At 46.0% G+C, this 16954-nt stretch overlaps 1 protein-coding gene across 6 annotated transcripts in view; it reads left to right on the top strand.

Moving 5' to 3' along the window:
* Ankrd44 (ankyrin repeat domain 44) overlaps nucleotides 1-16954 on the top strand; it is a 268251-nt gene that overhangs the window by 238164 nt on the left and 13133 nt on the right. For all 6 annotated transcript variants that reach the window (XM_060368368.1, XM_060368365.1, XM_060368366.1 and 3 more), the window contains exons 18-22: nucleotides 4617-4818; nucleotides 8930-9017; nucleotides 9814-9931; nucleotides 11387-11603; nucleotides 16029-16116. In XM_060368368.1, coding sequence (XP_060224351.1) covers nucleotides 4617-4818; nucleotides 8930-9017; nucleotides 9814-9931; nucleotides 11387-11603; nucleotides 16029-16116 — 713 coding nt within the window. The remainder of the gene's footprint in view (nucleotides 1-4616; nucleotides 4819-8929; nucleotides 9018-9813; nucleotides 9932-11386; nucleotides 11604-16028; nucleotides 16117-16954) is intronic.

The following is a 16954-nucleotide window of genomic DNA, read 5'->3' as shown; positions in this document are numbered from 1 at the left end:
CGCAGTGGTTGCCTGCTGGCAAAGGGACAATCTGTCCTCTCCAATGGAGTCTCACTGGGACAGGCCCCATGCCCAGGACTAGATGGCCAGTACAAAGTGAACACCAAGGGGATTTTATTGTTGTCATTGCTTTGTCTGGTGGTCTTTATGTTTTGGCATTGTTTTTTTTGTCTTATTGGATTTTTGTTTGTTTTTATTTTTATTTTTGAGGGAAAACAAAATGAAGTGGGTGGGTAAGGAGGTGGGGAGACTCTGGGAGTTTAGGGGAGTAGAAAAACATGCTCAAAATATATTGTATGAAAAGAATTCAGGGTGGGGGGGGAGGAAGGAGCTATAAGCAAATAGAAGAAACAGGAGAATTCTTCCTGTAGGTAAATCTGGCATTTGAATCATTCTGAGCATTTGCCCAGTACACAAAATCATCTAGGCTGGAACTGAAAAGCTGTACTAATTAGCAAGGATCCGTCCATTGTATTTTATACTAAGCCGCTTTAACTTGAAAACAGCAAATGGACTTTTTTTTTTTTTTTTTAATTGTGAGGATTAGAGAGGAGAGTGCAGCGGGTAAGTGCCTTCATCACAGCTGCTCTAGAAATGCTTGCTGCCTCCTGCCTGGTGTCTCCCCTTTCCCCTGTGTGTCCTCTCCTAATTAAACCTATGCTGGCCATTGTCCTTGCGTATTTACAGTCACGGTATGTCTTCCTAGGCTAAGTTAAGGGAACAGAAATTAAAATGTCAACTATTCTTTTCATAATGAAGAAGGGGCCAGCATTTGAAAATAGTATCTAGGACCTGCTGCTACCTGCTGGGCACACTTTCCTTCAGCGTGGAGTCATGAGTGGAACCAGTAACTACCGTTTACCTGTACACTGAAAAGAGGGAGGCCATCGTTTGAAAAGTCAGTTCTCGAGTGACCACCAGATTCACATAGGAAATCAAATCTAAGAGTCTACTCTGCACTCCTTTGTGGATGTTCCTGTCACTACAGGTCTTAGCTTAAGGTTAGATGCTCCTGTGTTGGCTTAAAAATCACCTATGGCCTGAGTTGGTCACAGCTAAACTTGGTACAGGACACATGGAATATATTTGACTGTGTTCTCTTCTTTGCTGATATTTTAGATCCTATAAGAGGCCAAATCATTCATCTTGCTGCTGTATCACATTCCCATAACCTGAGCCCTAGTTCTTCCACCCAAGACCACATACCTGTAGCATAACTAGGTACCTCTGCCTTTCTGGGTTGTCATTAATAAGAGGAAGATGGTAAGAGCCTCTAAATTGCAGATCAGTGTGAACTCACAGCCAGCAGCCAGCCAGATTACTTCAGAATCTGTACTGTGCTGTACTTAGGTTACAGTACGGATGGACTTCCTGTCCTGCACAGTTAAGGCTCGTGAGACACAGAAATTGTTCTCCTGTTCCTGGAGAGGCAGTGGTGTAGAGTAAAGGCAGGGTGGTCTAGGAATATGTCCCTGGACTGTACCTTCTTGTTCTATCACTATGTTCAGAGCACTTCCCATTTACATGGCCCTTTCTACAGAAGGAATTTAGGTTTTCATTCAGCATTTGTTCAGCCCTATTCCATTGCAGCCAGACCTAACAGTGTTTAGCCTTCAAGTCAATCAGGTGGAATTACTGAGAGAAAGTGTGTGCTTATTGGACCACACACAGATTCGGAGCTCAGATTCCGACTCTGGAACTACCTAAGGATGTGCTAACCTGTGAAAAAAGATGTTTACAGTAGGTGTGGTGACACACCTACAATCCACACACAGGAGGGGGGGGCAGGGAGACTAAGGATTCGAAGCCAGCCTAGGCTGCGTAGCAAGATCCTGTCCAGAAAACTAAAGGATATTTATAGATCATAAACCAGATGTGGAGGTGCCTGGCATGGTGCCCAGCACAGAGAGAGTCCTTGGTGAATAGTTGCTCTTATCAAAAGCAAATCAACAAATGCATGATTGGTATTTGGTGGCAGTAATACTCTGAAGACAAAGGAGTAAGCGGCTGAAGAGTGGAGGGAACTTTTACATACGTGCTGGGAGGCTTCCCTCATAAGGGACCGGGATAGTCATGGGGCTCTCAGGATAAAGCACTCAGCAGAGGAGGTCAGAAAGCACAGAGGAACCAGCCAGAGGATGAAACTCACTCAGCTAACTGTAGAGAGCAATGTGGCCACCCCAGAGCCCAGCCATGCTAAGGATGCTTGCAGTGGAGGGCCAGAGCTGAGGGCCTGAGTGATCTTGCCAGGTTTTGGATTTTGCTGCCATCCAGAGAAGAAGCTTTAGGCTAAGCTTGTAGCAGGGGCTGTCAAGGCATCCAGCTTGACCGTAGAGAGGTTTTACCCAGTGACAGTGTCCACGACAGGTCACGGAGGGGCAGGGACAGAGGGGACACCTTTTCTGGAGTTAGCAGTGCAGGGAGCGTGTGCATTGGTAGACGTAGATGTGTCTCTAACACACCGAAGAGGTGGCGAGGGTCTCGTGAGAGGGCTGCTGTCGCTCACACAGCAGCACCTCTGTGGACTTGAACAGACGTGAGGCATCCTCCGGTGATTCCTGAGAACACAGAGACAGGCTGTGTGAGTTAGCAAAGACACGTGTTCCCCTGGGCAGACATGACAAGAACAGGGCAAGGCATGGAGGGCGCGCTTTGTCAGAGACCACTCGCACGACTGTGCCAGGTGCTTGTTCAAGGCTGCCAGTGTGGACTTAAGAGTTAAAGAAACGCAGACGACATAAGGGTCGCGGTCGGAGACTAAAGCTGCCATGTGCAGAAGGGAAGGCTGCAGGCAGGGCGGGTTTGTGCAGTGCATTTGGAAGTTAAAGAGCAGATACCAAGGCTGGAGGTGTGGACCTGTAGGCATAGGAGTAATGGGAGAAGTTGAGACAGGGCTATAAATAGGGATTCATTACCATATGATTTATATTGCATGTTACACAGAGCATAACATTTAATATGTAAACATTATCCTAAAATGTACACGTTATCATTAACAAAGATTCACTGATATGAAAAAAATTCATTTTAGCTTCTCAGTACTCCTAATTCTTATGGATTCTTCTAAACTTAGTTTTTGTTACTGTTGTTAACCTATACTCGGGGCAAAAATTATTTAAATTATGTTTGGACGGTAAAATAAGAACACGTGCTCAGTACCCCATAGTTGTAGCAATAATCAGTATTATTGTGTATAGGGGATTTTTGGTACCCTTCTGAGTTTTTCCTGTTGCATATAAATATGCATATGCATGCATACATCTTCTTTTTATATAAAGGAGGCCATGCTAAATATATTGCTTGCAACTTAGTTTCTAAAAAGACCCTTTTTGGATTCTTTCATATTACCATGCACAAACACCATAACAACCTATCCACCCACCAGAGTGTCCAAAATCACCTTTTTCCCACAGTTTTAATGGTATCGGGCATGGCGAAACTCTTCATTAATTGCCCAGATAGTTATAAAAGAGCGCTATAAAATTTTTACAGAATTTTGTATGTCTGTTGGCACTTTGCATTTCTCCTTTTCCTCTATCTTTTCAAGTCTTTTGCATACTTTTCTAGTTTTCAAAAGATCTTTTTACATCAGGAAAATAATTTTTTGTGATAAGTCTTTTGTAAATACACGGTGGCTTGAGGAACAGGATTGTGGAAAATTCAAGTGACAAAAGAGGAGTGTTAGTGGTCTGAAGACACCTGGGGCAGACCTTTCCTCTTTCTTTCTTGTCTCTCTGACCTGCTTCCCCTTAGACAGTCTTAGCCCTTTCTCTATTTTATTCCCAAGTTCCTTTGCTTGTGTATTGTGGGGGTGGGAGTAATATTTTCCCCTTACAGACTAAATTAAAAGTCTCAGACTTTCCATCTTGTGTTAATACTACACAGCTAGGACCTCATAATAGATCTGAACTTGGCCCTGACCCAGGCCCTGAATTTCCCTAATTGTTTCTGTGGCTTCGTTCTGACCAACGGAAGAAATAAGGAAGAGGGGAAGGCATCCACTGCACACAAGGTCTTGTGCAGAGCTGGGGCAATTATCTCTCTTCATGTTTGTGGCAGGAGGCAGCTTTTACTGCTTTCTTTTTATAGATGAGGAAAACCTAAGTACAATTAAGACACTCACCTACACTCCTGTGGTTAGTGATCAGTCGTGCGATGGGCTGTGAGGGAAGGTTTGCCTGCCTGGATTGAATTACAGAGCCCTGACTGCTTCCAGTAATCTTGTTCCCTAGCTTTATTAACAGAAAAGCTAATGAAAATGTTCCCGTATTGCCCGTTGATTTGTTGAGGACTCAAGAGAGATGAGTGTATGATTCACACAGCCATTTGTCTGTATTGGACTGGCAGAAGGGTAGCTCGAATAAGCGCACACTGGTGGATGTGGTGAGCATATTACTTGGCAAGGGAGAAAACAAAAATGGCGTTCACAGGCAACCAGAGGCTCGCGCACTGGCGTTTCCACCTAACTTCAGTTTGCCAGCTTCAGATCCCCTCCCAAGCAGTGTTCCGGCGGGCTCTTTGGAGGAGCCTGAGACTCGGGAGCTCACCCCTCAGGTGGACCGTTGTGGGGTTTGAGGAAAGTGAGGGTGTGCGATTTGTGAGTTTCTTCTTTGCAGGCCTACAATGGGCACCACCAAGCCTTGGAGGTCCTTCTGCAGTCGCTGGTGGACCTGGACATCAGGGACGAGAAAGGCCGGACGGCTCTGTACCTAGCTGCTTTCAAGGGGCACACAGAGTGTGTGGAAGCGCTTGTTAACCAGGGCGCGTCCATCTTTGTAAAAGACAGAGTCACCAAAAGAACTCCACTTCACGCCTCAGGTAGGTCCTGTCAAAGGTCTTGACTATTCCCCAGTTTTGCAACTCAGGCAGAGGGCTGTTGCGGGATTTGAGGTGTGAGGTGGCTCAGCAGGTAAAGGGGCCTGCCACCATGCCTGATGCCCCGAGTTCAGTCTCTGGGACCCACGTGGCCAGAGGAAAATAGTGACTTCTGCAACTTGTCTGTCATCCAAATGCGTATGGCACATGCCACCTTAATAAACAAGCAAACAAATAAAATATTTTAAAAAGTTTTAATAGCTTTAGTTGGGGCTGTAGCTCAGGGCTTTAGTGAGAGAGCATGTGCGTGTATGAGGGCCTATGTTCACCCCCCCACCCCCAACACACACACCAAGAAGGGACAATGGCATCTTCCTTCATCCCAACTTTCAACACCTTAGTTTTATTCCTAAACCATGTACACCCAAAAGCTTCCAAAAATGGTTTTGATGTGATTTTTTTTTCCATAGACATAATTGATGCTCTCTGGCCAGCCACTGGCCTTCCCAAAGAAAGAGCTTAGAGCCTTTGGCCAAATGCCACCACAAAACTTCTGAGTGAGGGGCAAGTTACAAAGTGATCTCCAGAGCCAGTTAGATGGAACAAGCCACATCAAAATCACAGAGCAGGTTAAAGTCCGGCTTTTGATGGTGTTATAGGGCTGTTTCTAGAGGAGCGAGCAGACAGTGAGGTAATAAACATGTCCTTCCATAGCGCTTTACTCGGCTTTTACTCCGACCCTTGATGCATCTGACATCAAAGCAGAGACCCTTAACAGGCGCTTGTGTACATCAGTCAGCAGGCAATGTGGCTCTCCGGGAAGTTTCTACAACACACACGAAGGGACATTTCAGATGCACACATACGTGAATGCAGTTTCGAAGAATCTCTGACCCAACTAAAGCATAAGTATCTTTTGACTCAGGCAATCACAGCCCCCTCCCCCTCTTCCCAGTTCCATCCTCACGCATCTCCCCACTTCCCTGTCCCCTTATTCTCATAGAAGGGGAGTCTGCCAACGGCCTAGATCCAGCCGCTTTGGTTGCTGGTTCAGTCTCTGTGAGCCCCCACGGGCCCAGGTTAGTTTACTCTGTAGGTCTTCTTGTGGAGCCCTCGACCCCTCTGGTTCCCTCAGTCCTTTCCCCCCATTCTTCCATAAGAATCTCTGAGCTCTGCCTAGTGTCTGGCTGTGGGTTTCTCCATCTGTTTCTGTCAGCTGCTGGGTGGAGCCTCTCAGAAGACAGACTTACAGCGACTGTACGCATAGCAGAGGATCATTAATAGTGACGGGGAGGGCTCTCTTCTGTGGGGTAAGCGTCAAGTTGTATAGAGAGGAAAAAGTAAATGTGGTCTCATTGAGGAAGTGAAGGAATGAGGTCACTTTTCCAAGAGATTTGTATGATTCTCTTTACTTGAAAGGTCTCTAGGAACGCTAGACAGAGAGGCATACATCGGTTGGAGCTGGTGAGAGCTCAGTGGGTAAAGGTTCTTACCGCCGAACCTAGTGGCCTGAATCTGATCACTGGGACCCACATGGCAGCAGGGAAAACCAACCCTTGGATTGTCCTCAGAGCTCTATAGGCACACGGTGATAAATGCACAACAAAAGAAATGCAAACATAATTAATGCTTTTATGAAAAGAAGTACATTTGTATCTATATCCCTTAACACCCAAGCCACTGAACACACACAGGACAGACACAGAGAATGCCCACCTGTTTCCTAACTATCCAGAAAGAGCTGCTACTGGGAAGAGGCCACTGATGGCTGGTGTGGGCAATTCTTGTTACAATTTTTGTTTCCCACCAGTATTTTTGCTTCCAGGGCATTCCTTGCTGGTATTGCCAAAATCAAATTTGCTCATTTTAAAGACTGGTTGACTGTTATTAAGCCAGGCAACCTACTCTGTGATTATGTAATTCCTAACAACTGGCTTAACTGTGGAAGACTACCCTTAAAATAAGTAAATAAGGACTATCCTCGCCCACCTGCAACTGGGATGTAGGCGTGGTCCAAGGATGCCCCCTAGTGGTCAACTAGACCCACTCTGGATTTCCCTCATGCCATTCATTCATTAAAAAGACAGGCTTTGACAGTTCTCCACAAAATGCCTGCTCTGCAGAAGCTTCAGCCTCTGATTCCAGGATCTACTTAGCCGGAATTCTTTTCAATTTACTTGAGAGGCTGGTTCCTTTGTTTGAGACCCTCGAAATACTGTGGGGAGGGGCAGCCAGAATGAACACTGGAGGTTTTAGCACAGATAAATACAGTGACAGTTGTGGTCTTTGAGCATTGTGAAAAATGGCTGCACTCATAGCTGGGAGAGGCTGAGGCAGTCTCACAGAGAGCTGGGGTTGGCAGAGCACAGCTGAAAGCACTAATGTCTTTTGCTAGAAGGCAGTTTGGAGGGATACCGTGGAACCTAAGGAGAACTGAGGTTGCTACTCTAAGGGGAACTTAGCATTTTCCCGAGGGCCCAGCTCTTCTACAGCCATGGTCAAAAGCAAAAGCCCCACTGCAGATGATTTTGCTGTGTGACACTCTGGTGAGAAATAGGAACCGAGATGGGTTTTTCTTGTGTTTAGCCAAAAGTGACGCATCCTCGGAATGATCAAAGCATTAAAGAATAGTAAATTGATACGGAAAGGAAAGCCAAGTTCTCTTGATCCCACTCCTTGAACCCATTACTGAGGGGATTTAGCTGTCCATCCTAATGCCAGTATTTTCTCTTTTAGACACATGTTAAACTTCCTGCAAATTTCAACAAAGTAACAGACTTTTGTATAGTTCTTTAGGCTAACAACAGCAGCAATAAGATGTTGCCTGGAACTCCAATCCATAATATTCCCTGCCAACACATATGTTTGAATGTATTGATGCTATCTATGGCTTATAATGTGTGGACATTGTTCCTGAAGTTTGTTTGAATGGTGTCAGCGAGTCTGAGCTAATTCTAATATGTTCCAGAACACTGTGGAAATCAAATTACCATTCTTTCATGACAATAGTCATGAAAATAGTGAAAATGAGTGTGAAACAGCTGAGAGGAGCCTCTGTCCACCTAGTATGGCTGCGTCCACTCCCTTTCCTCTCGCCACATCCAGAGCGAGGGAGGTTCAGTGTTCTGTACAGCATGCTTATGTTGAGAGAGTAAGCCCTGTCTGGAATATTAAGGATATTCATCTTACTCCCCGAGTGAATTCCTTGATAGCTATAAGGCTCTTCAAAGGTTCTCTTCAATAAGAGGAAACGCCTCGTTCTAGAGGGGGATTTGTCATCCCATGAGGTCTGCTTCCCAGGGCCCCTCGCACTCCTTAGGCAGCACCATGTTCTAAAGGAGCGCATTCATCCTGGTGCCCCTTCCCAGCTGTGTGGGGTGGACCTGGCATTGGGGTAGCACTACATTTCCTGCCCACTGCTGGGTAGCTGGGGCAGGGAAGGGCTAGCAGCCCTAACGAGGGGCCTGAGAATCCCTGGGTCCTCACCCAGCAGGGAGAGAAGGACGGCAGCCGCACCTGCTGTAGCACTCGGCAGGAGCAAGGCTGCGGTTTGAGGATCGCCAGCTCCGCCAGCTCCACAGAGCTCCAGTATCAGAGAGGAGGGAACATGAGGGCTGTGCTTCCTGCTCTGCCTGAGCCTCAGCCCCCATTAATCGATGAGAACTGTTGCTGGAATATCGAATTTAGAATTCACTGATGCAGAAGAGCGGAGATTGCTCTGTTCTTCCTCCCCCTCCCCCTCTTTCCCTCTCTCCTCCCTTCCTCCTATCCCCACTCCCTTCTCCATTTTTAAGAGGGCTGTAGACAGGCTAGACATAGGGTAGTTATATGGAATGGAGTGCCTCTCAGTGGGACTGATGTGTGCGGACTCTTACCAACCCTCTACAAGGAGATAAGAAAGGATGTGAAGCTTAAGAAAGCCCCCTTTAACTCTGGGAACAGAAAAAGGTAAAGAGTGAAGGGAGCAGATAAAAAGAAACGGGGGAGACAGGGAATCCTGCTGCAGGCCGCCTGGGCCATCAGGACTATGCGCTGACAGCGGCGGGAATTTCGCTTCGGAGAGATGCCCGCGGTGCTGGCTTGTTAAAAGAATGCCCGTCACTTTCTCTTTCAGTTATTAACGGTCACACGCTGTGTCTGAGGCTGCTCCTCGAAATAGCAGACAACCCAGAGGTGGTGGATGTGAGAGACGCCAAGGGACAGTAAGTGCTTTCATGTTGGCTTCTGGTGTTGCGTCGGTTGCGAGGGCTGATTGGTTGGTTTGTCGGGCAGCAAAGCGGGTAAGGAGCCTTGAACCATGAGGCGGCATCACCGAAGGGAAGAACTCGGTGTACGCATCTGTTAATGACAGCGAGCGCCCTTATCCTGGCTGTAGCCATGTTTCCTGGTTGCTAATATTTCCTCTTTCTTCCTGTCTTTGATTTCTAAAGCTACCACTTTGCCACTTTTTAATAATGGCAAAAAGTCAGACCCCAAGAGTGTGTCTCTTGTGGAAAAAAAAATTCCTTCAGATTTTTATCTCCTGAGTTGTTTTCATTTTCTCTCTACTGGCCTAGTCTTTTTTTTTTTAATTTATTTATTACATATATAGTATTCTGCCTGCAGGCCAGAAGAGGGCACCAAATCTCATTATAGATGGTTGTGAGCCACCATGTGGTTGCTGAGAACTGAACTCAGGACCTCTGGAAGAGCAGTCAAGTGCTCTTAACCTCTGAGCCATCTCCCCAGTCCCTACTGGCCCATTCTTTACCCAGGCTTTTCTTACAAATAGGAAGTGTAGAGAGAAAGACTCTCGTTAGTTCCCAGGTGCATGAGCGTAAGTGACAGAGAGGGGCCAGGTCTTAGTCAGACTTATCTTCCATCAGCTCTGTCCATCAGACAAGTCTTTAGCAGAGTCCAGCACGGACTGCTGTGAAAGTAGAGAGAAAGCTCTCCCCTCGCTGGAAGCAGTTTTCTATTTCCTTTTTAAATGCCTATTTTTTCCTTCTCCCTCCCTAGAACCCCGCTGATGCTTGCAGTAGCGTACGGACACATCGACGCTGTTTCCTTGTTGCTTGAAAAGGAGGCGGACGTAGATGCCGTTGACGTAGTGGGATGCACAGCCTTGCATAGAGGGGTATGTCCGTGTCTCCCAGCTTCAGGCTGGCACCTTTTCCACGACTCTGCTTCGTCTTCCGCGAGGTTTCAGGGGGAAAGATTTGTCTCAGAATGTAGTCAGTCAGCCTCGCAGTCGGGACGAGATTACGGAGCGTCATACAGTGGAGGGATAATGAAAGCTAGCGTTGGGTCCTGGCGCCGCGAGCGCTGGTGTTGGACTGTGAAGGCAGACACGCGAGAGCCTGCTGTGGGAGGGGCTGGCTCTCCTTTCTGAGTACGAAACGCACATCACGGAAGATTTGCACAGCGTGCTTTTAAGTGCAGAAAAAGAAGCAGCACAGCCACCTCCGAGAGATAACCGCGCTCGACCTACACAGCGCGCAACGATCTTTCCTCCTCTTGGTACGCACAAAGGAGCACTCTCCATGCTATGAGTATTCTTTCCGCGTGGGCTTTTCCAGTGCTCCACTGTGTGCAGACGCCCAGAGGAATTCAGCGGTTACCTGGTTTTGAGCAGCCGCGCTATTTCTGTTGCTCTTTGTGACAAATGGCAGCAATGTATGTAAACTATGGCCAGTTCTTTGTACACATCTGCTGAATTGGTTTTTGTTTTTTTTTTTTTTTTGAAAGACAAAAATAAGCTAAATGAACAAAGGTTAAAAAAAATTATAAAATTGCTCTGTGGCGGTGGTGTAAACAACCTAGTTAGTGACTAAGAGACTTTTCCGCGGTTATTGACATAAGCACGGCTTTTATTTATTGACCCTTCTTTCAGGCCGTGCAGCAGTCTAGGGGGAATTTTACACACACACACACACACACACACACACACACACACACGTCCATCCGTGACGGGCTGCCCGCGGAGCAGTGATGTCATCCGGTTCTAAAGGAGCTCAAGAGATTCCTTTCATGTAGAACTTTTACACGAACACTCGCCACCGTGTTGTGACAGCCCCCTCCCCCCACCCCCGCCCCCGTGTCCAGCAGGGTAACGTGCTGTGCGTGTTAGCGTGGGATCAACAGCTCTAGGCTCCACCCCACAGCCTGCGAGTGTAATAAGCTACGCTTTCTAGCGCTGTGCACAGACACCCTGGCCCCGTCCCCACTGTGATGGGATTGCGCTGTCCCCTCAGGACTGAGAGACCTGTGAGGTCATCGCTTCTCTGCCTTCCTCGGTGGGGTAGGGGGGGTGGACAGGCAGGATTTGACATCTTGCTTGATCCCGAAGCTGGCATTTTCTGATGTATCACGATACCCTCCCTGGTTGTGTTTGGAGAGAGAGTTCCGAAATGCTTCTCCAGTAGGGATTTTGCTAGGGTAGTTCTGCTTCCTACCTGCGCAGCAGAGGCTTCCGCTCCTCTTGCTCCTTTAGGCCAGGCCACGGGTCCAGGGCTGGGGAGGCCTTCCATTCTCAAGGGTGTTGTCCGTCGCCGACTGAGGTTTGTTTTGCATTTCAATCCCAATGTGCCAGATTATGACAGGGCACGAGGAATGTGTGCAAATGCTGCTGGAACAGGATGCGTCGATCCTCTGTAAAGATTCCAGAGGGAGGACACCCCTGCACTACGCGGCCGCTCGGGGCCACGCCACGTGGCTGAGTGAGCTGCTCCAGATCGCCCAGTCTGAAGAGGACTGTTATCTCAAAGACAACCAGGGCTACACACCACTGCACTGGGCCTGTTACAACGGTGAGTGGCCTGTCCTCTGGGCTGGGCTTTCTGACCTCTGTGACCTCAGTGGGGGTGAGAACGTCGCCATGCTGGGCTTTCTGGTGTCTGTCTTTGGTCCCTCGTCCCCACCCCGTGGCTGCCATGATGCCATGGCTGAGTAAGAGTGGCTTCCCCCTTCTCTGACATACTACTCCTCTTCAGAGTCACCAGTGGAATTAAGCAATTGTAACCAGAGTTTCTGATCTATATCAGATAACCGTGAATCCTATGAAGTATTAAAACAATAAGGGTAGAAACAAAGTAACATACAGTATAGATCCTACCACAAGTAAACACCAGCAGATGTGAAGTTTTTACATTTTAGTGTTTCTTTTCTAACATTTATGTTTCACATTTACTTTGTTGTGCTTACTACTTGGAATATTTAAATTTTTTTTTATTTCAGCTATGTGGAAAAAAAAAGAGGAGTGCTAATTGTACCAATTCATAACTATTGAAGGGCTGAGGTTATGGCTCTGTAGAGTGCTTGCCTAGCATGCATAAAGCCTTTGGTTCTGTCCCCATCACTGCATAAAACAGTTAGGTCTGCTGGCAGTGCTTTCACCCCAGCACCCAGCAGGTAGACGCAGAAGGATCAGAAATTCAAAGCTACCCGCAGCCATGTAACAACCTCAAGGTCAGCCTGAGCTACCAGAGACCCTGTCACAAAACTAAAGAAAGAGAGGAAAGCTAAGCCAACATTTTCTATTTCCAACCTCATTTTCGGATATGATTTTGTATGGATGTTTCTAAGTTTTCCCTCTGAGATTATAAATAAAATAGTATACATCTACTTTAAGTGAAATTATATGACAAGCCTCAACCCACAGCTTTCTTTCTTTTTACTGGTGTTTCCTTAAAATCACCTATCAGGCTATCCTTAGCCACTGTGTGCATCATAAATAGTTTTAGTAGCGATATACTAATAGCCACACACACACACACACACACACACGCACACGCACACATACACACACTCCTCAGAATTTACTGCTTATTGGACCAGATCCCCTTTGAAGGGACATTCAGATTAACTTTAGGCTTTCTTTCCTACCATAAACACTGGCAGTATGCATGTTTATATTATAACATGAAAAATCTCATTAAATATCCAGAAGTCGAAGTTTTTAAAATAAAGGTGTGTTTTTAAACTGTAAGGAATAATATTTTGCACAAGAGGCTTCCATAATGTGATGAAAGTGTTTTCCCCACAGCTTTGCTAGCCCAGGGTGGGTCTACCTCTGTTTTTGGCAACAACAAAAGTGAAAACATGTCTTTTAAAGTGTGTGTCTCCATGCTTATGCTGTACTTACAGGCTGTTGTTCCCTCTCTGAGAGCAGTCCTCTCCATCCATGCGTGCTTTCTCTTACTGAAAGGCTTGTGTTTTCTCGTGCAACCGTAAGCCTGGTATCTTAGCTGTGTGCATTTTCCACAGCGTATGTTGGGGGTGGTTTTCATCGTTGTTTTAAATGCCCTTTCCCATGCAGATGTCTTGAGGTTGAATCTATTTTATGGTATCTCTCTAACCAGCCTTTGTAAGGAGATCTCACACAAGCCAAGATAACGGATATTTTCTGCACATATTTTTTACCCTACTTCTGTGCCTTTACATTTGCATGTCGGTTTCATTAGGATTTTTAATTTGGAAATTGTGATCATGACTTCTGGGAAGAGTTTCTGCGCTCTAATTCCACGACTTAAAACTGCTTGTGTGTTTTCATTAGTCTTCTCTTTCATTGATTCTGCCTTCATTTAAAACAAGACAAAACAAAAGGTTCTTCCTCTTCTATCACTGGCCGACTATAAGTTTTTTACCTAAAATAATTTTTAATGTGTTAGAAATATTTGTTAACTAAAATACATCACTTAACTTAATTTTAACCTGTTTGCTTACCAGAAATTTTCTTCTGTCTTCTGCATATTTTTTTTAACTTTTAACTTTATTTACTTAGTTGTTCACTTTACATCCCAATCGTAGTCTCCATCATTTTCTCCTCCTGGTCCCACCCTCTCTCCCTCTCTCCCCTACCTCTCAGAAAAGGGGCCCCCAACCCACCCAGCATCTCAGGACTGAGCACATCCTCTTCCTCAATGGCCTGCAAGGCAGCTCCACCAGGGGCAAGTGATCAAAAAGCATGCAACAGAGTCCATACCAGAAACAGCCCCCACTCCCCTTACTAGGAAACCCACAAGAAGACCAAGTTGCCCCTCCAGTATATGTGTGTAGGGGGCCTAGGTCCGGTCCATCTGCACATATTTTTTATACTATAGTTTTGCAAGACAGCATTTCTCTTGACTTTGCATGTAAAAAAGATGTGTTTAGGAGAGAGGGGCCTATGACCAAGATGTAAATCGAATTAATTAATTAATTAAGAAAGAAAACAAGATGAAGAGAAGATGTAAAACGGCAGGGAAAGAGACCTGAAGTTGATCTCTCTGCTCCAGCGGCACGGGCATACACAGAGTGACATATGGAGGTTTCATCAAAACTACCACATCTACAGCTGGCTAGGCAACCCAGTGGCTGCCATGACCTTATTCAGTAACTGAAAATGGCATTTGGTAGCAGGAAGGAATGCTGCCAGCCATGAGTCACTCTCATTCCAAACTTTCTTGCCCTAAAATAACCTACAACCCGTGAGCTCTCTCTGGCAAGGGAGAGTCAACATGAGGAAGGGAAGGGTGTTTTGAAGAGCACTGAAGGTGAGGGTGGACACAAGCCTGTCACAGACCACAGCCTTACCCTGGGGCTGGGTCCAGTTACAAGCGAAGGAGAGCGGGCTTTTCCCAAGCATCCACACTTCTGGGATTCCAGAGCAGCCTTCACTAGGTCAGAGGTTCAAGCTGCCAGCATCCCCTTCACTGGGCAGTGTGGACTGTTGAAAGTACCACTCTTCAGTCTCAGCTGTACCCCCAGCCTCCCTCTGAGGAGTGGAATCTGCACCTCTTGTCCTTAGTTGTTCCTGTCTATGACCGCTGAGTGATGGTTGGAGGCAACGAGAAAGTTAGATGATATCATTTACTTCTCAGTCCTTCTAAAAGAACCATCAACGTGTCCCTTTAGAAAGGTTTTGTTTGTACTTTAGTATTTCAAACCGCCCATGTGGGAACTTTGACTAAATTAGCCCTGAGGTCAATCAAGAAGAGGTTCTGGGTTGGTGATCTGTGATAAAGCCAACTAGCCATGCCTTTCCGTCCTTAAAATTGTACAGCATGTTCCAAAGGACACTTAGGTCCTTAACAAAGTCCCATCGTCTTGTGACAGGGCAAGGTGGATGTTCCTAGGCCAACTGTGAATATGTGTAGGAAACTGAGGTTCAAAAAGTCACAAATAAACTGTCTCAGGTCACGTACAAATAAAATGGACTGAGCTGGCTAGTTTTATGTCAATCTAACACAAACTAGAGTCATTTGGGCAGAGAGAACCTCAGTTAAGAAAATGCCCTGACCCAATTGGCCTGTGGGCAAATCTGCGGTAGGTTTTCTTGATTCATAATTGATATAGGAGAACTCAACTCACTTTACGCGGTGCCATCCCTGGGCTGGTGGTCCTGGGCTCTAGAAGAAAGCAGGCTGAGCAATCCATGAGGAATAAGCCAGAAGCAGCATTCTCCCGTGACCTCTCCAGTTGTTCCTGTCTTAGCTTCCCTGGATGACTGGCTTTGACAAGCTGTGAGATGAGAATGGATACTTTTTTCCCCCAGGTTGCCTTTGGTCATGGTGCTTTATCATAGCATTAAAAGCCCTAGTTAAGACAGGGCAGGGCAAGGTTTAAAGGTCTCATGTCAGAGCTATTCACCATGATGCCTCACATTTACTCATGCGCTTTCCTAAAAAAATAAAAAATAAAAAAATGCTCATTGGGTGCCTACTGTGGCCAGGTGCCACTAAAACCATGGCCATGATAATTTACATCTAGAGCCATTTTTGTTTGTTTTTCTACAAGGCACATGCCCCTTCCCTTGGGTACATGATCATAAGTTAAGCTATTTGTGTGGGTGAATGGATGGCAAATTTCTCCAGTACAAACCTGGGAAAATTGAGGCACGCCGATGTTGGCATCTAGAAAGAGCTGAGGGTGGCTAGAATCTCTGCTGCTTACAGATGAGGTGGCTTCTTTATCTCTCTCCGCCAGGCCATATGGCCTTCACTGCTTGATTTGTTCATTATATCTCAGAACACCTGTGAGCACAGCTAATAACATTTTAACATTTTGTTAATTTTATTCCACAGAGAACAAGCGTTCAGCCAATTCAGGAAAATTCATATGCCAGAACCCAACGCTTAATGGGAAATTAAAAACAAAACAAAACAAAACAAAACAAAACCAGAAGACTGTGTTGAGCAAAGTCTCTTTCTTGGGAGCTCTCTAATTTTTATTATCATTATTATTATTCCTTACAGGTAATGAAAACTGCATAGAGGTACTTTTGGAGCAAAAATGTTTTCGAAAATTTATCGGTAATCCCTTCACTCCATTGCACTGTGCAATGTAAGTAGAAACGCCGGAGAAGCTATGGCGCTGCTTCTGTCCTTTAACTACGTGTAGAAAGAGTACCTCTTATGAATGGAAAAAGCATTCAGATTGCCGATAAGACTAATGTATTCTATTCCGCTGCTAAAGACAATAGGTCTGCCACCAATGCATGGGCTTTCACGTTAATGATTTTCCAGAAGCCAAAGTTCCAAGGTGACTCATGGTCCACATGGGGACACTGAGGGCAGTGGCCTGAGCTGCCTGGTTCGTAGATTGGAGAACCCTTCAGTGGTAGCCTCCATTGCCTGGCAAATTCTGGAAAAGAAGCCAAGGTTAATCCTGATACATCTGTAGCTGGTTAGAAATTTTCTACCAGGAAGACTTTTCATATAATTCCTCATCCTCATCCTGATCTTGCTTCTCCTCCCCCATCCTTCCCCTTCTCTCCTCTTCCTCACTCTCCTCCGCCTTTTCAAACTTGTTATTGCAAGTTCATAGAGAGAAGTGTTATTCAGAGACTCCAGGGACCTGAAGTCAGGGTTCCACCAGTTAGTCTGGGGTGTGAGGCTTGAAAGTCCTTTGTCTTCACATTGTCTGCACACTTCCCACCAAGCTGGGGCATTTGACTGGAAAGATACTAGAGGCGTGAAATCACATCCGTAAAGAAAGAGTAGGGAAGAGAGAATCAAGGTGATTTTAGGGGCTGGGGAGATGGATCCATGATTAAGACCACTTGCTGCTCATGCAGAAGACCCAAATTTGGTACCCAGCATCCACATGGTGGCTCACAGATATCCTTACTAGTGTCATAGGATCTAGTAACCTCTTCTGGCATCCCTGGGCACTAAGGTAC

Source organism: Meriones unguiculatus, chromosome 15, assembly GCF_030254825.1.
Source record: "Meriones unguiculatus strain TT.TT164.6M chromosome 15, Bangor_MerUng_6.1, whole genome shotgun sequence".
NCBI lineage: Eukaryota > Metazoa > Chordata > Mammalia > Rodentia > Muridae > Meriones > Meriones unguiculatus.
This window is presented reverse-complemented; position numbering and strand designations above follow the sequence as displayed.